Here is a 20606-nt window from a genome sequence, read left to right on the forward strand (position 1 = left end):
AATTTAGAAATCTAAATCCCCTACAGAATTCTGTCCAGCTAGATGGAAATAACCCTGACGTGATGGGAAGAGTCCATGGTTTACATCTACCAGTTCAGAGAAACTTCAATCTGACAATCTGAAATGACACATACCCAGAAACAAAAGAAATTAAATTCATCAGCTACTGACTCAGTGAGGCTCACAGCAAGTGACCTGGGCTCTGCTTAGGGCTACTTTAGCTTGGAAGAACTGGAATCAACACGGTGTCATTACTTTTCTGTCCTTAATATCAATGCCATGCATATTAGCCTCCTGGGGTCCTCCACAAACTCAACCTTTTTTTTTCTCCATATTTCTCAGGCTTACAACAACATACTTCCATGGGGATTTTCACTAAGTTCTATGTAATTATGCTAAGAATATTTTAATTGTACAGAAGGATAAAATGAAATCTTAAAATTGCAGTACAACTTAAAATAAGTTCACTTCCATCTTTCACTTTGGTTCACCCACATTTGTACTCTGGCCCAAAGACTGAAATGACTGATTTTTTTTTTCTTTCAAATATTATCCTTAGGAAATATCCTTGTTGGAGACCAAGTGTTCCAAGCAAAATATAAGAGGACAGCACATTTATGGCAAAGGAGGAGGACGGTACTGGGGGTTCTGCTAAGACCATACAGCTCAACATAGAATCTTTAAGCACTGGTATGCCTGTCCAAATCTTTATCATACCATAGCTATAGCATCAACGCTGTGAGTCACTTTACTGTGGTACAAGCTCTATAATTTCTTCTAAAAAGTTGATGATACACATCTCCAGTTGAGGGGCAAAAATCCTGAACAAGAGACTTACCTTAATGTTTCTTTGAAACGGAAACTCTTATTTTAAAACGATTTGTAATGTCAAATCTTGAAAAAGATAACCATCAGTGGTAAACTTCTGACTACTTTTTTATTCACAAAGAAAATTACTGGTTGCCTGTCCAATAGTTCTGTGCTTCCCTTGTTTAACTAAGAAAGCTCCCGGCCTTTCTGTAAAGGATCTCTGTTCACATCTAGCATTTTCTCAGCCAAATCGGACAGCCTCCAGGAGAGCTGTTGATACTGAGATTTGGTTGGGCAAAGGCTTCCAACTCAGAGGAGTAGTACACTCTTAAGGGTGGGGAAAAACTTTTTCTGGAAATACCCTGGCTTCCAACCAATCAACCGTCTTCTCGCAGCAGGTTTTTCTTTAAATTACGCTCTATACTTTTCTTCTCAATATCAGTTGGACACGTTTTCGAATAAACATCTCTGTGCAGTGCACTACAGAGCTGAGCATTCTTCCTAAGGCAGGGGAGGATTCCTGCTGCCTCCCTTCACACAATCTGCCTGCACTCCAGGCATGGCAGCTATGAACAAGACGAAATGACTTTGCAGAAAATTAACACCACCACTTGCAGTTTGGATAAGACCTCTTTTTCCAAGTCAACTGCTGGGAAAGCCAGCGGAGCACAGACTCACTAGAGAGGAGATACGGGTTTGGACACAGGATGTGGCGATGCAAACAAAGGGAGGAAGCCATGAAGGAAGAGGTACAATAAGATGTTTAGACAACCTGTTCGTGCACTTATTTTGCTGCATAAGAGTTAAATTTCAGAACTCTCCAGTTCGAAAATTGCCCCCCCAAAAGAAAAATATTCACAAGGCAAAGAGCATGTCCATTTCAAGAAAACAGAATTATATCTAAAGCTGAATACATTTTCCCTTTTTCAAAAATATGCACTTAGATACATATTAAAAAAGTAAAAAAGAGCTAGAAGGCAGTATTATATAAGGAAGGATAATGGTGTTTATCTCTCTTGATGTTGATTAAATGTCATTTATTGTCTTTTAAAGTTGTCTAAATTTTTTGCAATGAAACCGAAATATTTTTGTAGTAAGAGAAAAACCCAAGACAGAAGACTATGCCAATAATCATGAAATAGTAGGATGAATCTATTGATACAAATACTCAAAGGCCTTTCTAGCTGATTAGGGACTAATTTGGGGAGAACTGGATTATTCTTTCTGTTTAAAGTACTATTAACATGTATTTATATGTCCTAAAATAGTAACATTTGAGGAAGAGGTAAGGAGAAGGTAGTTCTTGAGAGGGTGGCATCTGAAACACAGGCAAGTATGTCTGAAATTAAACAGTTCGATAGTGACTGAATTTGACATTTCTCATGTCTGCATCCTTTTATGTATTAAGATTCAAGCTCAGTGGAAAAGCAACTCCAAGTTTATAGCTTTGGTCACTTTCTAACGAGTTATTTTTGGCTACAGGCACTTGCCTGTCATAAAAATTAGTCATGTTACATGGAGACAGTTGGGGGCAGGGTCCATTTGAATGAATGACTCATAAGTTTTCTATGGATAACACAAAAAATTCTTTCCAAGGATACAAGAACACGGAAGACTTAAACCCTTATAGAATTACACACAAAAGTCAGCAAAGCCAGGTGCTACACAAATGGAAAGGTCAATGACAGCTTTGCCGTATGATCTACATCCAGAAATGGCAACACACATTGGTCAAGTTAAAGTAATGGAAAAGAAGTTCCCCTCCCAGCTCACAGCTCTTCATGAGTAATTTCATAGCTATACACCCCATGAATCACTCGACAAGCACACACACTCCAAAGTGTCAACAAGTTAATTCAGGGCGCAAGCCTTCAATGGCATGAAGTCTAACTTCTGGGTGAAATAAACTCATATTCAGGGTGAGATGATCCAGTTTAGTCAGTTCCTGTGCATTTATTCCTCTTCCCTGTTTCCCAGCTTCTAATCATTTCACAGCTCACAAATGTCCTTATCAGAGAAAGGAAGTGAAATTCAAACCAATCGATTTAGTTCCTTGTTAGCATTTTTAGTCAAAGTGTGTGAGAACAGGAAATAAAAGTGAGGTTTTGGTGTTCTCCACTGACTTTAATTATCCTTGTGTATCCTTGTTCCCACTACCACGTACAGATGAAAACAAGAACTCTTTAACATTTGGGAGATAAATCGGTCTTGGGATTTTAGACTCTTTCCTAATCCATCTGTCAGAGAGCTCTCCTTGGGCTAGTTACAAATCACTGAATGTCCAGCACCATCAAGAACAATTTTAAGTCACTGAAGATTTGGTAATCAAAAAGTAACTGAGGGACTGAAAATGTAGCTGTGGGTTTCAAATATTTTGAAAGTCCAATAGTCTCTGTTAGAGGTAGTTTTCTGCTCTGTTCAGATGTATCAGACCTTAGACCCATTTGGCAGATGTGAAAGAGTGACGTCCAAGGATCATTCTATTTGTATACACTGGACTGGTCTGCCTTGTGACTGACTATTACTTCCAACAGCATGAGATCTTTAACCACCCATGGGGAGAAAAGGCTTGATCTGTAGCATCTGCCAACTTCCTTGGTGTAAATTTTCCCACTATAGTCAACTGTTGTCATTGAGTAACTGGGAAGAAATGAGCAGAAGCATACTATTATATAACCTTTCCCCTACACAACAGACATAAATAACCTTTAGAGCACAGATAACAGTAAAATGTAGTCAAATAATTAGGAAGTGATGAGGTTTGGGTATTTATTACAATTGTTTTTAACATAAGTTACATTTTATTTAAGTATAATAAAATTTGATGATTGCCCCCCATGAGCTGGTAGAGACGAGGTTCGGCACACCCCTTTAAATTGGCCTTAAGACTTACCAAGAACACGTGCTCAAATATCTGTGTAGGGCTATCCATCTGACCAAGGATCACTATCATTTCATTATCTATAAATTCCTTGAATTCTCGCAAGTTGCACACCATTTGCATTTCCAGTTCAGTTCGTATCTGAAACAGAGACGACATAATTGTACTAATCTCCGAATGGTTCCTCTGGACTTTCAATTGCTCACCATTTCCAGCCCCCCTCCTATTATTAATCTACCTCTAGCCTTGAACAGTGAGAACTCAAGGTCTCTTACCTCTTTCGATGTGATATTCTCCAAATCCTTTTGCATCATAATCTCCCTTAATCTGGTTTTGATTAGCCTCTCTGTCCGCTCACGCTCAGTTGGTCTGAGAAGAGAGAAATGGTGATTTTTCTTAGGTAGGAAACTGACCAATTAATGAATGTGTCACTTGATTATGTTTCCAAACTGTCAGGCCTTTCCTTTTGTTACTCTTAAGTTTATATTCTGGAGGCAGGGAAAACAGAAATTGATATTTTAAAGAATGTACAGAATGTAACAGGGAGAAATTATTACTCGAGGAGACTGTACATGTATAAAGATCCAAGAAGGAGTAAAGATAAACAGGCTACACTGAATGTAGTACTTTAATGGAGGACCATTTCCATCAAGTAACTTTCAGCACCGCTTGTTGAGCTAGAAAACCAAGCTGGGTATGACCTACTATGGAATTGCGTCTTTTGTAGCTTAAAAATGCCACCCAGTGCTGATCATTTGTTGCTATGAATGGGAAAGAGAGAAGAGTGATTTCTGCCTTCTTCAATGAAGCAAATTCTCTTCCAAAATGAATTTCAAGGTTTAACAACCTAGAGTACCCTATCCAAAATATTTCCCTTTTTCACAAAAGCTCTTGCAGTGTTTCTGTGAAATTATTATCCTGATTTTACAGATAAAGGAAATAAACAGCTGAGAGGTTAAATGATATGTCAACCGTCACTGACGATGGCAAGAGAACCAGAACTCTTTGCCCAGCTTAACACTCTACCTGCAGGATCATGCTGCTTCCATTAGTCTTCCAACTCTCTTAAAAATAAAAATTTCCCTTGGAACTTTATTATGAAATCAAACTAGGAGGCTGATTCTCCAATTACTAGGAAGATACTTGTTCAACATAACTGGATGCTTCTCTCTAAAAGCATTATTCCTTAAGATACAGCATCTGGGTGGGGCTCACAGGGAGCTCTTTCTGTCTCCACCTTCCCTCCTACCTACTCAAGAAGGTATCAGTTCTGTACTTCCTTATTTGGAGATGGAAATGGACTAAGCCTTCAGGCATCCTGCCTGCCTTTGCTGCCTACGGCCTTATCACTGGCTGCAAAAATAGCTTCAGTATAATCTCCAAAGATGGATGCTCTGAGCCCATAACCTTGGGGTTCCCCACCACTTGGACTCATAAGTTTCTCATGAACCCTGCAGAGTATAGCTAACACCTGTCAATCAGCTCAAGCACCCCAGTCTTGACCAGGAATAAAATGCTTAACCATGCTCCCCACTTTTCCTAGACATAGCTAACGGTAGAAAGTTACACATTTCAGTCATCTATTAAAAATAAACATTGGTCTAAAAAAAACAAATTTTAGCACCTGAGTGCAATGGGTTCGCTTCCCTGGTTTAGCAGCCTTTCTCCCAATCCTTCACACTTACTGGGGCAGAGTGTTTGAAAGCAAATACACCTGGGTGGTTTTTTTTTTTTTTCTTTTTGCTTGTTTTGTGTTCTTAAATTTTGGGTTTAGTTATTTTTGCTGCGCGTGGGCTTTTTCCAGTTGTGGTAAGCGAGGGCTACTCTCTAGTTGTGGTGCGAGGGCGTCTCATCGCAGTGGCTTCTCTTGTTGCAGAGCACAGACTCAGTAGTTGTGGCACATGGGTTTAGCTGCTGCATGGTATGTGGTATTAAATCTGTGTCCCCTGCACTGGCAAGCAGATTCTTAACCACTAGACCACCAGGGGAAGTCCACACCTGGGTTTTAACCCCAGCCCTGCTTCTTACTATTTATATGACCTTGAACAAATTTCTTTCTTTCACTGAGCCTGGTTTCCTTTTCTATAAAATAAGAACAGTAATACTCTCTGTCTCATGAGGTCTTTATGAGAATTAAATGAGATACTATGGATGAAGTGCCTAGTATAACATTTGACCTACACCGGAGGCACCATATACCTATGTTTCCTCTCAACCTTCCTTGGATTTCATAATATAAACATTATTCACAGTGCAGCACTTAAGTCCATTTTGGCATACCTTCTCTGTATTCTCAGCATTCTTTTTAAGGTTCTTCTAGTCAACTTAGGAAAGAAGAGGGAATGGAAAAGGCATTACATCACAACATATTTTCTCCCTCAATTTCACTAAAGAAAAATTTGGTAAATACATACATACAGGAAGAAGATAAAAATCACTGAAAATCCTTCTATCATTATTAGTACTCTGACCTACAGCTCTCAGTCTCTTTTACTATAGACAGACACTTGTTTACTAAATGTATCTTAAAACTGTGGTTATATTGTACATACGAAGAATTAACATTTAATGGGCCTATACCTCGGAGAAGGCAATGGCAAGCCACTCCAGTACTCTTGCCTAGAAAATCCCATGGATGGAGGAGCCTGGTAGGCTGTAGTCCATGGGGTCGCTATGGGTCGGACACGACTGAGCGACTTCACTTTCACTTTTCCCTTTCACACATTGGAGAAGGAAATGGCTACCCACTCCAGTGTTCTTGCCTGGAGAATCCCAGGGACGGGGGAGCCTGGTGGGCTTCCGTCTATGGGGTCACACAGAGTCGGACATGACTGAAGTGACTTAGCAGTAGCAACCATGTGCCAGGGACTATATTTTACGTATTTATTTATTTATTTTTGCTCAGGGATAGAGAGATTATAGGCAATTTCATTCTCTTTTTTTGGGCTGTAATTTTCAAACTTTCTCTAATAAAATCAGGAAAAATGAGAAGAAAGGTTTTCTTTCTCTGATTCAAAGTGTCTATTTACGAACCAGATGAGACGTCCGTTCCTCTGATAGCCATCAACCAGTCATAAAGAATAAATCAATAACACTGCTCATGTGGACTTTGCTGGCAATCAGTGGTTAAGACTGAGCCTCTACCCCAGGGAACTAAGATCCCATATGCTGTGTGCTGTGTCCAAAACAACAACAACAAAACAAAATTAAAAAACCAAAACCAAAACAACAATAAAACACTGCCCCCAATTCTGAAGGCCATACTATGCTTATCTTTTTAGTCACTGTGGAATCTTGAAGGGACTAGAGCTACTAGTACTAACTGACCCTCGTACCAATCACATCCTACACAGAAAAGTTTCCACTTTTTTTAATGACCATTGCCTGCACAGGATTCTTGGAAATTTCACTTTTTTTCTAGTAAAAAAGCATTTCTTATCTAAATTAAGCCTTTAAAAAATCATGAACTGTTTAGGTGTCACTTCAGGAATCTGAAGGCGAAAGGGTGTAAGATCCTTTTCGTAAGTTGCTACCCTTCTTTCCCAGATGTAGAAAATACCTTGGAGGTGAAGAAAGATCAATTCAGAGCAAAATAAACATCCTGATTAGTTTCGAAAGCAGGAACTAGGTATGAAAAAATTTCCAAAATAGTCACATAAGTTTCAACACACAGACCTAACTAAAAGGAAATAAACATCAGCTTCAACTTAGGTCTTTATCCAATTCACAGCACAGCAGGGAGATTTAATGAGGGGCTGAGTAAGACACTAATTATAAAATGTATTAAAAAAAATCTTAACAGAAATCAGTTAAAAATTCAGCATAACAATGTCAGTATTCTTTTAAATTGACTGGAAACGTTTTCTGAACTGTTCAGAAACATCCACACTAAAGCTTCTCAATGTCATTAACTTGCTTAGCAAATGCTTATTTTACAGATTATGTAAAGACAAGAACTCAGCCGAACTCCTTTAAACTCAAATTTCCAATTAGTGGAATTGGAATTAATGGGATTTTATGGTACTGCAGTCCTTAACTGTGGAGACTCTGCTGTGCCCAGGTGTGAGGCTCTTCAGGTCTTTGCATACAACAGGCTCTTTGCGTGGCAGATGTGTAGTGTCAACAATGACTAGTATCATTCCCTAAGAGGAGAGATCAGGAAGGAACATGCTGCTTCCAAACCCCGGAGAACCTAACAGAGGGGACGTCTGGGGGGATCCCCAGCAAGATGACTTACATGTCTGTGAAGAGAGCCGGAGAGTCGGGTCGGTGGGACTGTACATCCTGCATAGCATTCCATTCGTTGACTGAGGACTGGTCTGAGTTGATATGGCTCTCATAGTAACTCACCCAGGTGAGAAACAGGCTGCCGGGGTAGTAGTTATGCATTCTGGCCACTTCACAAGCCTTGTGTAAACTCTGCAGTGCAGACCTGAAAGACAGGCTGGGAAGTGAGACTGGAGACCTGTGGGGATACCTAAAGGCCAGTAATCCATGTATACCCCAAACTTTTCCAATTTTAAAATCTTACAGAATTGGGCCTCTGGAGAATCTATTGCTTGGAAATCAAGATTCTCTGATTCTGATTATAATAATACTATATTATCTATTCATAGCAATCAATTAGACATTTCTTGCTGAAAAATATGATGCATTATAAAGGTGGGGGGGTGGAGGGGAATATGAGAACTGACAAGCTACCAGTGGAAAATAGGTCCAAGTACCTGTGGAGCTCACCATGAGCTCACAATATATATAGTTAGACATTTGTTGCTGTTGTTGTTTAGTTGGTAGGTCATGTCTAACTCTTTTGTGATCCCCATGGACTGTAGCCCAGCAGGCACTCTGTTCATGGGATTTTCCAGGCAAGAATACTGGAGTGGGTTGCCATTTCCTTCACCAGGGGATCTTTCCAACCTAGGGACTGAACCCACATCTCCTGTGTCTCCTGCATTGGCAGGTGGATTTTCTACTGCTGAGCCACCAGGGAGGCCCAGTTAGATATAGTTATGGTTATATACAGCTATAGTTGGAACCACGCTACAGCTGATATCACTAGAGAACGAAAGATCTATTTCATTCACTACACAAAGATTTGTTTCTCTTGGCACATGATCACGTAGAGCATATATTCCTTATGATTCCTAGAGATTCCACAAAGATCACATAGACAGATGTCCCTAAGCCTTGAGGACAAGTCCTTTTATGTCCAGGATGTACTGCTCTAATGATATTTGTCATTCTTGTTGCCTGAGTCCCCTAGCAACTTTAAGCCATTTATTCATACCCTTGAGCTACTTTCTAAGAACAGCTCTGGTTATTCTGTGACTAATTAGATCTCTGACTCCAAACCTAGGAACTCAAGAAAGGTAAACAAAACTGAAAAATATTGTTTTGGTTACATACTTGGGAAAAACTTGAGCCAGCAATGCTAGGAAGTTAGTTACCCTAAAGCAGGCATCTTTCTATGTTTTTGTTTACTGATGTATCTCAAGAGCCTTAAAAGAACGCCTTCTTTAAAAAAAAACAAAACAACCAAGAACACCTTCTAGTTCAAAGTTAAAATTTGTTGAATGAAATGCCTTATTAAGTATAAACTAATATCTCTTTCCTAAAGGAAAAGGACATTATGAGAGAACTCTGTGGCCAATCTATTTATATCTTTTGCTTAAAAATGCGTTTTTACTGTTTCTTCTTTCATAACAAATATGATCATCCTCATTTTAGAAAATTTAGGGATCTCAGGTAAAAGGCAGGAATATCCTGTAATCTGACCACCCAGAAATATTAACTGTTAACCTTTATAGTATAGATCTTTCCAGTCTGTCTCTGTAGAGATCTAAAAGACATGATCATATTCTGTATAACATTTAATTTGTTCTTTTACCTTATACTTTGTTGTCAACATTTTCCCATGTCAATAAATGTTCAACTAGATAATTTTCAATGGCTGCATATTTAGAAACATGGATGTACTGGAATTTAACTGATTCCTAGTTTTTTAGACATTTAAAAATCGCTTTCCATTTTTTTGATACTATTAGAACAACTGATAAAGATTCTTACAGTTAAAAATCTGCACACACCCTTGATTATTACCTCAGGATAAATTCTTGGAAGCAGAATCACTATGTCAAAGGGTATACAAAATGGTAAAGCGTACTGGCAAATCACTCTCCAGAAAGATCACTCCAGTTTATTTTCCCATCAGTGAGGCTATGACAGTGCTGTTTCTTGAATCCTTGTCAACCTCATATAATGTATATTAAAAAATAAAATTATGACCAATTTGATTGGAAAAACATGCCAGTCCATTTATACTAGGGAATTAGATTTTCCCGAAAGAACAAAATCGCAGAATCTTTTAAAATGCTTCCTTTTACTCAAACTAAACTGAATTCTCAGCAAATTTCAGTTTCATTACACAGATTCAAGTCTCTAGTCACCCATAGGTAAAGAATCCACCTGCAGTGTAGGAGATGTGTGGGTTGGAAAGATCCCCTGTAAGAGGAAATGGCAACCCACTCCAGCATTCTTGCCTGGGAAATCCCATGGACAAAAGAGCCTGGAAGGCTACAGACCGAGGGGCCACAAAAAGAGTTGGACACGACTGCTCACGAACACATATTCTGAAGTAAAAGCCAGCTTAGTGCAACATATAGGATATTCAACGCATGTTTTCTTCATCCAGGAAACACACGCTTCAAAAGCATATGCCACAAGTATTTGGTACAAGTACCCTAAAACACATTCAAGGCACAGCCACCTTGTATTTCAGCTGTGTACAGGAGAGAGAGGCTATAGTAACCACCTTCCTGTGAAGGAAACACCTGCTTTAAACGCTGCTTTGATTCACACATCATCTACTAGGGTTTTTTGTTTTCCTGTGACTTTCAGTTCAGGTCGCGGAGAGTCGGACACGACTGAGCGACTGAACTGAACTGAACTGAACTCCCCATGTGGTACACCAAAAAAAGTTTATTCTGCAATAAGCTAACAGAGTTAGGACTAGTCAGTCTACTTTAAAACATCAAAGCTTGAATTACTTGAATCCTAAAGAATTAAGACTGTTTTTATATCTCTCCCCAAAATATAGCTGAGAATACTGCATTTATGGGACTTAGGCTGCTGGATTTTATTTGGTACAGGTCAGATGCTTTTTCTTTACCTTCAAATTTTAAATGTTTTATTTTGTATTGGGGTACAGCTGATGAACAATGCTGTGGTAGTTTTAGGTGAGCGCTGAAGGGCCTCAGCCATACATATACATGTATCCATTCTCTCCCAAGCCCCTTTCCCATCCAGGCTGGCACATAACATTGAGTAGAATTTCATGTGCTATAAAATACGTTATTGTCATTTATCCATTTTGAATACAGCAGTGTGTAATTACAGGTCAGTTGTTTTTAACTGAATCTTAGTCAAAAGAGGTTATGAGTTTTTTTCTATGAGAAATTTATCACCGAAATATGGCCTAAAACTAAAAATTGGTCTAAACACATGACCTGAAACTCTGTCCTACCTCAATTACCGTATGAGGTGATAAGATTTAATTGTTCAGTGGACTCTCTTTGGACTACACCCACTTCAAGCCTATCAATCCAGTTATTCAGGGATAAGTGATCTCCCTGGAGTCTTTTTCAGGCTCCTTTATTTCTCCTTTGGCTTGCATTCTGCCCATTCTGCTCCTGGTGGGGACTTCCACTACAGAACAGGCAACTGAATGAGGGACTGAAACTCACATCCCTGGCCGGGGGATGACTCTGAATCTTGAGAATCACATCACTCCCTGCTTATATTGGATCACTTTTTTAAATAATCCAGAACAAGAGAAAAAAGAATCTATTCTGTCTAAATGTAAGAGATACTCGTAGTCCAGCTATGTGACCTCTCTCAAACTTCAGTTTTTTCACCCATCATAAATAGCTAATAATATTATTTTGGGGAGTTGGTGTGATGATTAGATGTAATCCTTATGTAAAGCACTCAGTGCCTGACACACACAGTAAGTAACCCCAGAAGTGTCAGTACATCAGCTGCTGGCTATTAACAACTACAGTGTTTTTTCTAGAATTTATGTGCATTATATAAATAGTGTCACAAACAGCTGCCAACGATTTAAAATGGAAACATCGATATATAATGTAACTCCATCAATGCTATCCCTGATTACCTGAAGAAAGGGGAAATTAATGCATCGTCGTGAATGTTCTAGATGCAGCTCTAGATGGCTACCAACTAACTGAGTCAATGTGTCTCTATAAAGCTCAGTTCCAACTGGCTATGGATTCACTTGTTCACCAATGCTGAAGGCCTCCCATCGTGATCATTTGAAAACTGAACTTCTAGGTCATCTTTAACTATCATGCCCACACAAACAGATCACACAAAATCCTACACACACAAACAGATCACCGCGCATTTTCATAAAGAACTGTTCCATTTCAAATACAATTTCTCACAAAATACTGTTTCAATAACATATTAAAAAAAACTTTTGTAGAGATATTAAAAGTCCTCTTACCACATTGCCTGCACAGATACAGGTTTGAATATGTGAACTCTGTTATCTGTTGAGACGCTGAACCCACTAAGGAAAACAGAATGAAACAAAAATCCGTTAAGTGAGAGTAGGTTATTTCAGTTGTGAGTTTTCAAGGTTGTTTCCTAGGCTAGCAACTAACTGCTGGCTCAGTAGAAGGTATCAAGTACTTTGTGTAGAAGTTAACTGGAGTAGGACTTGACTGAAAAGTCCTTCAACAAATTGTCTGATTTTATCTACCAAGCAATATGAATGGACTCCCACATTGGAGTGAGGGAATTACATACTGTTTCCCAGCTGTAGCTATGGACAAACTGTTCTGCTGTATATTTCTACTTGGAAGTCTTGCGGGTTCTTAGCAAACCTGACCCTGGTATTATAAACTGGAGCAAACATCTTGGTCTCTTGGGGACACATTCTAAAAACACCAGGAGGTGGGGGTGGGGGGGTCACTGGAAAGAACTGGCATAGAAATGGGTTATACTGTAGGCTGACAGCTGGCAGAGGGAGCGAGAGGTTATTTGAAACAGAACATATCATCCTCTGGGAAAGCATTGCAACAGTCCCACATGCTCAGACTAAAGAGTGAGCCAAGAGACTAGCTCGTCTTTGTTTGTATTCTTACCATAGTCGGCCCAGAAGAACAGAAGTGAGAGGCTCTGGCAAGTTGTATTTTTACTCTACTTTACAAAACAGGAGTTTAAAAGGACTCACTGAGCTGCTGATATGACAGTTCAGTTGGGTACAATGGGCCTCCCATTCAGCTGAATGAATGGGCACTAAGATGGAACCCCACCCCTTGGCTTTCTGTAGGAGAATAAAAAGGGAAAGCTCTTACCCATCACCATCCAAATGGATTAGGGTGTCACTCCAGAGAGGCAGGACTAAGCCCATGGTACAAGTGCTACTGCAAGACAAGAAATAGTCCATAAGTTACTTTCTATTACCCTAGGAAGCAGTTCTTTTTTTAACTCTTTCACTACAGAGGATAAGTCTCTAAGTTCTAAATTCTGATACAGGTGGAGAAATTTCTAACATATTACAAGGAATCCAATGTATGTTTTTTAAACAGGTGTTTAAACAGTTAGTTAGATAGTTATATTAGTATCTGTTATATAACTAACTATATTTGTTAGTTAGATACTTATACATTTAACAAAGAAAACTTCACTGACTCAGCTTCCTGTATTGCTGTCGTGCCAATGGCCACTGTCTGAAAAGACCAGGTGATGGCTGATGTGCTACTGGCAGGGCTCAGCCCAAGATTACAGCTCCCAAGTCAACTCTAAGAATCATTTCTAATACCAAGAACTACTGCTGGTTACTGCACATCTCGGAATGTGATTTGCTCAATTTTATTTCCAAGGTTTACACAGATTTATTAAATGCCAGAATATACTCAGTAGTCTAAAAGGGAAAAGTAATTGTTGATGGCTTAAGAGAGACAAAAGAGACACACTGCCATTTAAATGAATAAAACAGTGCTTGGTGGCCATGTACTGAACCAGCACTGCTGAGGCACAGAGTGAGCAGGACTCTCAACCAAAAAAGGGGCGGCTCTAGGATTGTATGTTAGAATATTATTTAAATCACACGCTATTCCAGGAAGGAAATTAGTTTTAAGTTAGTGAAACAGGCTGGGATAGGAAACCGTGGACTCCCAATTGAGTCTCTACCACACCACTTCTCTAGACAACTATAATTACCTTAGACTTCTGCCACTTTTTCTCTTTAAGGCTGCCATAAGCCGTTTTCCCTTTCATCTAGTTTCCCAAAAGCTCCCACACTCTCTCCCTGCCAATATATCTAGAAAAGCAGCATGATATAGGAGAAAGAACACTGGATGTAGGAGATGGAATAGTGAAGGATGGTTAAGAACACAGGCTCTGGAGTTAGAGGGGGCTCTGGAATCTGGATTCTGACATTAACCATATAATTAATTGTGTTGTGCTCCAGTTTCCTATCTGTAACACTGGGGTAAAAAAAATACCTTCTTTATTGGGCTGTTTTGAAGATTTAATTAGATAACACACCAAAAAAAAAAAAAAAATGTGTGCAACAGTGCCTAAACATAACAACTACCATTTATTGAGCAGTTAGTTATACTATGTCAAAAGATCTGAACCTAATCTCCTTCAGTATTTCAATTCCTTTTGACATGTTATTTAACCCCTCTCAGCCTTAATTTCTTCATCTTAAAATGCAGGTAACAAAACCTAAACCTCATAGGGTTATCATAAAAATCTAACATATTTAAAGTGAAAAAAATATATATATGTTTTTAAAAAAATATGGAACACTTCATGAACTTGTGTGTCATCCTCGCTCAGGGACCATGCTAACCTTCTCTGTATCATTCCAATTTTAGCATATGTGCTGCCGAAACAAGCACTAAAGTGAAAAAAAATTTAAAGTGAAAAATACATATGACTGTATTGTCATGTAAAACAAATGTTGAATATGAATCTGGAGTGGGTGCTCTAATCAAATGGACAGTGATTTTGGCAGGGCAGGGAGGGGGACATCATGATAATGCATTAAAAACAATATAGGGAACATGGAACTCCTATCGCTGGAATCACTGCAGGGCTAAGGGAGGCCGGCCCCCAGTTGGGCTGCGTCTAATGTGCACTGCATTTGCTGGCCTGTATTACTCACAGCGCCACTAGTGATTCCAGAGTAGGAGATTCAGATCAAGACTGAACAGCTTATGTACACTGTAACCTTGGGCCTGAACTCCTGAACAGCTCCTGTGCCAGGCCCCAGAGGGAGGAAGACAGCTCCACCACTGTTTTTGTTGAATAGATGAAATGGGTGCAGAGAAAACCTGTTTTGAAAATGGCTTCTCAAGGTTGATTGAGTTTTTAAAGTTTTTTTTTTTTTTTTTAAGCAAATGCTTAGCTAGGTCCTAGAAACAAGTATATGAAGGCTTGATAGCTTAATGATAAATTGAGAAATCAAGTAACTAAACAAGGTACCAAAGGTTCAAAGGAGTGTGATCCATGGGCTCGTGACCAGACACCAGTTAAACTTTAGACAAGTGACAATGATATGCAGGAACCAAACATGACATTTTCTGCTTGTATTCAGGTCAGAATGTTTTTTAACATTAAGGAATAGCTTCATCACATGACAGGAAAGAGAGGCCTATATTAGGCACATCTAGTATTTTTATCTAGTTTATCCTGAGTCACATGAGATTTTCTCCATTAAAATATAGTTACTTCTTTTAATAGATACTCATTTCAATAAAAAATATTCATTGAGTGCTTCTATGTACCAGACATTTCAAGGTATTGGTGGAATGAGGAAAAATTAAAACATCATAAAGCTCTTTTATAACTTGAAATATATATCTAATGCAATTTGGAAACTAAAGGTATACTTTTATTAAAAAATTTATTACTTAAAATATAACACAATACTTAAAGATTTTATAAAGAGGCTAAATAAATTGGCTCTAATAGATTTTGAGAATCCTTGGAATGAGCATGTCATAAACATTCTGGGTTCTACTCTGGTTTAATACTGTTCTGAAACATTAACTTTTTGTATTCTTAGAAACAAAAGGATACAGGTTCCTTAAACAGCAACTGAGACAGAAATGATACTAGATTACCTGAGCAATGGTATTCTGAAGTAGGTAGCATTTTTCTTAAGCTCATTCAAACAGAGTGTGTAGGGGAATAATTCATAATATCAAATTTACCAAACAGAATTAAAACTAGTTCCTCTAGCTTTTCTTATCACATTTTGTCTTCCATAAATGAAAATTTTCTTTTGTTGGTCAGATATGATTCAGGCAGGACTATTACCAAAGACAGATGCAGTTTACTGAGGATAAATTACTGGGCACTCACATTAATAAAGCATTCTTTATGATTTCTGGGAATGTTCAGGACAAAGTGAAAGAGAAATAGCATTAGACACCTAACTTCTCACACTCTGGGTCAGGAGAATCTGAAGTTGTCACCTTCTCTCTTTCAGGCAAGACTCAAATGATGTGTCCACGCAGCTCCAGTTCCTGTTTTATGGGACTTCCAAAGGAGTGGTCAGGGAGAACCAAACAAAGGAAGTAAGATGGACAGCAGCACTGTCCACCTGATCTTTCTGTGACGATGGAAATGTTCTGTCCAACACGCAAGCCACAAGCCACACAGAGCATGTGAAATGTGGCAGAGGAACTGAAACTTTAGTTTTACTTAATTTTATTCAAATAGTTACAATGTGATTAGTGGCTATCATACTAGACAGTACAGATCTAGAAAGATAAAAACCCAAGTCAGGGGTTTTAAAATACTAATGAAAGTAGGCAAGATAGGTATTCTTACAGGATGAATACGTCTTGAAAGATCTGCTGCTTAGCTAAGAGGAGAGGTTAAAACCAGGCAGGAGAAAAAGCTTCCTAAATGTGGTTTTCGATCCTGTGTAATTTTAGGGCATTACAATTAAAGGCTGTAAGTGGTATACAAGGTAACGACTCTGGCCCTGTGATCCTGGTGAACCCACAAATCATTTTCAGGCTGACTGCTATGTTCAAGCTCAGGTAAACACTAGTTTGAAAATCTTTCTGGTGACAGTGTGACTTTTTTCCCCTCCTCCTTCCAACATCTGGATAATGAGAAGAACTCTCAGTATTATTCGCTTGCTGTGGCTAAATTCTCCCAGCCTGGGTCACACCCCTAGCTACTCCACAATTGCACTCTAGTCCTGAACCAGGAAGTCCACGCTTTGAGACATCTGGCAGGATTTCCTGAGGCTTATTATCTACAGTGCAAAGATCTGCTTAGCAGCCACATTCCACAGTCTTCCTAAGATTTCTCCAGAAAAAGTGGGAAGATAAAAAAAGAAAGCGACAAACCTTCAGGGCACAAAGGAGCCAGGTTTTGTGTGATATCTTTAATCTTAGGATGTAAAGTGCTGCTGAAGTCAAAGGTGAATATTATAAAAGGTTCTGTTTTGAGTTTTAGAAATAATCCTTCCCCCCTCCTTTCTAACTCAGAAGAAGAAAAAAGGAAGTGTGACATCTGACAGAAGCAAGGTGTAAGGCCATGGATATAACAGACTAGAATTAAAGTGGGCTCTCTTTGCCCCCAGAACCTACTGGTACAAAATCACAAAGGATGTGAGCCCCAGAATCACCAAGTGAGTCATATGGCTTAAAATAAAGTGGATTGCAAAGAAAAGCCTTTTTTTTTCCTCCTTGGAGATAGAACTTTAAACCATTTGCTTTATATCATTACCACCTAAAGATGAGAGGAAGAAGGTAAGGAACAGTGGTAAATCAGGGACATATAACCAAAGACATCACTAAACAATTCTGTCTCTAAAGATTGTGTGTCTAAGATACTTTTGATGTTCTCTAGTTTTACATGCTGAACTTTTTAGAGGTAGAACTGCATAAGATGTTCTTGTGATAACTCAAAAGGTAACTGGAGTAGGTTGTTTAAAAAAGGTTATCCCATCCTCCCATTTGAGGTATCATACCTGTCATTAGAGGAGAAATCCATTCCTAAGACGATGCTTTCTTCCGTGTCTTGTCTACCATTAGTTGAAACCACTACCATATAGCGTGTTCGATTCTGGTAAGTACTTTCTAGTCTTACAGCCTGGAAATTAAGAAATTTACAAGATCAATTTAAGATCATTCAACTCTTTTTATATCACCATTTTAAAGTATACTCAGGGAGACAGCAGAGCCATGGTTAGGAGACCTAAATTTAAATTCCAACTCATGTATTAACTGTGAAGCCTTCAGTAAGTTATTTGGAAGGGATAATAGCTATTCCGCTGGGTTATAAGAATCATATGAAATAATGCATGTGAAGTACAGTGCTTGGCATATACTAAACGCTCAATAAACATTTGCTGTTAGGATAATTTATAATAGTAACAACTACCCTGGCATGTTCTATTGACCTAACAGTGGAATGTGATCTGTGACTCACAGATCCAAGTCCCACCAACAATTATAATACGAAGCAAAGTTTAATATCCCAGAGCAGTATGCTCTATTGAACTCTTACAGATTATGTACTATAAGATTTTCTTGTTTCAGATATCAGAAGTTTATATTATTTTTGTCAAAATTATGATATCTTAAAAGGGCCTTCAGAAAATTCAAATATGCACATAGTCTTGGATGACATTAAGAGCATACTGTCAGCATGATAATGGCCTTGTTGGTTATACCTTTTTCCTTAAATATCTGGAGTAAGAGGACATGATGCCCAAGTTTTACTTTAAGATCTTCCAACAGTGGGAAGCAACAAGATATTCTCCAGTAGGTGAATGGATAGACTATGGTACACCCAGATAATGGAACATTACTCAGTGTTAAAAAGAAACAAGCTGTCAAGCCATGAAAAGACATGGAGGAATCTTATATGTACATTACTAAGGGAAAGAAGCCAACAAGAGGAGGCTAGATATCTACTGTATGGTTCCAGCTCTATGACATTCTGGGAAAGGTAAAACTATGGAGTCAAAAGATCAGTGGTAGACAGGGGTTAGAGGAGCACTAAGGATTTTTAGGGCAGTGAAATAACTCTGTATGATACTAAAGTGGTGGAGTACACACATGTCACTACATATTTGTCAAAACCTGTAAAATGTACAACACCCAAGGGTGAACTCTTATGTAATCCACGCATTTTGATAATAACGACGTGTCAGTGTACGTCCATCAATTGTAAAAGATCTTCGGCTCTTGTGGGAGATAGTAATAATGGAGAAGGCTGTGCATGAGGGGGAATAGAGGGTGTGTGGGAAATCTCTGCATCTTCTGCTCAATTTTACTGTGAACTTAAAACTGTTCTAAAAAATAAAGTCTACTAAAAGAATTTGCTAAGAGGGTAGGTCTTCTGTTAATTGTCGCCATCATCATCATTGTGAGGAGGATGAAGAAGACGGAAGGAGGGAGGGTTGGAGGGAACTTTTATTTATTTTTGGCCACACTGCACAGCATGTGGAATCTTGGTTCCCCAACCAGGGATTGAACCCATGTCCCCTGCATTGGAAAGCAGATTCTTAACCACTGGACCACCAGCGAAGTCTCTGGAGGAAACAATCAGACGTGATGAATATGTCCAGAGCACAGACTGTGGTGATGGTCTCACAGGCAAAGAAAAAAAAAAGCCATCAAATGACCCACTTAGTAAGGCAGAGGTGAGGCGCTCCTGGCTGTCTTTCTGCCTCTACTCTGACTGATCCGAGGAAAAGCTACCTGTGACCACAGACACCAAAGTAGCTACATTAAAGCTTGTTTCTAGTAAGAGCTCATACACCAAGAATGTAATTCCTACCATTCTGTCTCCATGTAGCAGGAAGAGAGCTGTACTGCTAACTTTTATGTTCCATGAAATAACAGAACATTTCAAACCAAATTCACCTGTGAGAAGTTAAGAGGTAACTAATATCTAGACCGACAAAGGTCTAGTCCCATGGGCTCAGATCGAGTGAGCATTATACACACAGAGTAATGGACAGTAGCAAATGCACATGAGGAGGACTGGGAGGCAGCGTAGACACTGAGATTCTAGAAACACTCCACAAAATATTAAATTAACCAAACACCTGGTGCAAGTAAACTAGAATTTCTAATAAACAAGATCTCAGGTATTATTACATATCTAGATATTATTACATATCTAAACCTGGGCCTGTTTTGGCAAGCTCTAACTGTTCGGTTTCCTGAATATGTATGTTAGAGGGCTTTTATGCTATCAAAGTTCTGAAGATTTCTGGGAAGGCTCACAAGCAGATGGCATGGGGACAATTGGACTGTACTTCTGGTCATTTATTTACAACTTCTACATCTATTAGTGGGGACTGACTGGTTAAGCGGAAGCCAGTACAAGTAAAAACAAAAACAAACAAACAAATAAACTCCATAAATATTACCTATTATGTAAGTTACCAGGCCAAGTTAGCAAGTTTGTGATAAATAAAACATTAGTTGTGATTCTTTTACAAGTGAGGTGTGTGTTTGTTTATCTACATATCTATTTAAAATATAAAGAGCATTTCAAACGTTTGGCCCTCCCTTGTTTAGTCTAACCATAACAGAAGATCCCAAACCTAATGGGAAAGGTCCCAGTCATCTCACTCTGATTTAGGCTTGAGTTACTGGCTTCCCTGGTGGCTCAGTGGTAAAGAATCCGCCTGCCAATGCAGGAAATATGGGTTCAATCCTTGGGTTGGGAAGATCTCCTGGAGAAGAAAATGGGAACTCATTCCAGTATTCTTGCCTGGGAAATTCCACAGAAAGAGAAGCCTAGTGGGCTACAGTCCATCGGGTCACAAAAAAGTTGGACACGACTTAGCGACTAAACAACTGGCACATCACAGATTCACTCCATTTTCAGCTTCTTA

General features: G+C 38.9%; 1 protein-coding gene and 1 non-coding gene across 6 annotated transcripts in view; both read right to left on the reverse strand.

Annotated features, from left to right (window-relative positions):
• SSH2 (slingshot protein phosphatase 2) overlaps nt 1-20606 on the reverse strand; it is a 252391-nt gene that overhangs the window by 30468 nt on the left and 201317 nt on the right. For 4 of the 5 annotated variants that reach the window (XM_055402670.2, XM_055402643.2, XM_055402652.2 and 1 more), the window contains 6 exons: nt 17721-17842; nt 13072-13140; nt 12216-12281; nt 7929-8123; nt 3967-4060; nt 3704-3832 (listed from right to left, as the gene is read on the reverse strand). In XM_055402670.2, the coding sequence (XP_055258645.2) occupies nt 3704-3832; nt 3967-4060; nt 7929-8123; nt 12216-12281; nt 13072-13140; nt 17721-17842 (675 nt within the window). The remainder of the gene's footprint in view (nt 1-3703; nt 3833-3966; nt 4061-7928; nt 8124-12215; nt 12282-13071; nt 13141-17720; nt 17843-20606) is intronic. The other variant, XM_088828748.1, reaches the window with a different exon arrangement.
• On the reverse strand, nt 14519-14625 carry LOC129544897 (U6 spliceosomal RNA). The gene has a single exon (XR_008683634.1). It is a non-coding gene; the product is annotated as a U6 spliceosomal RNA (small nuclear RNA).

Source organism: Moschus berezovskii, chromosome 20 (genome assembly GCF_049115385.1).
Source record: "Moschus berezovskii isolate FMDL1 chromosome 20, NW_MosBer_1.0, whole genome shotgun sequence".
Taxonomy (NCBI): domain Eukaryota; kingdom Metazoa; phylum Chordata; class Mammalia; order Artiodactyla; family Moschidae; genus Moschus; species Moschus berezovskii.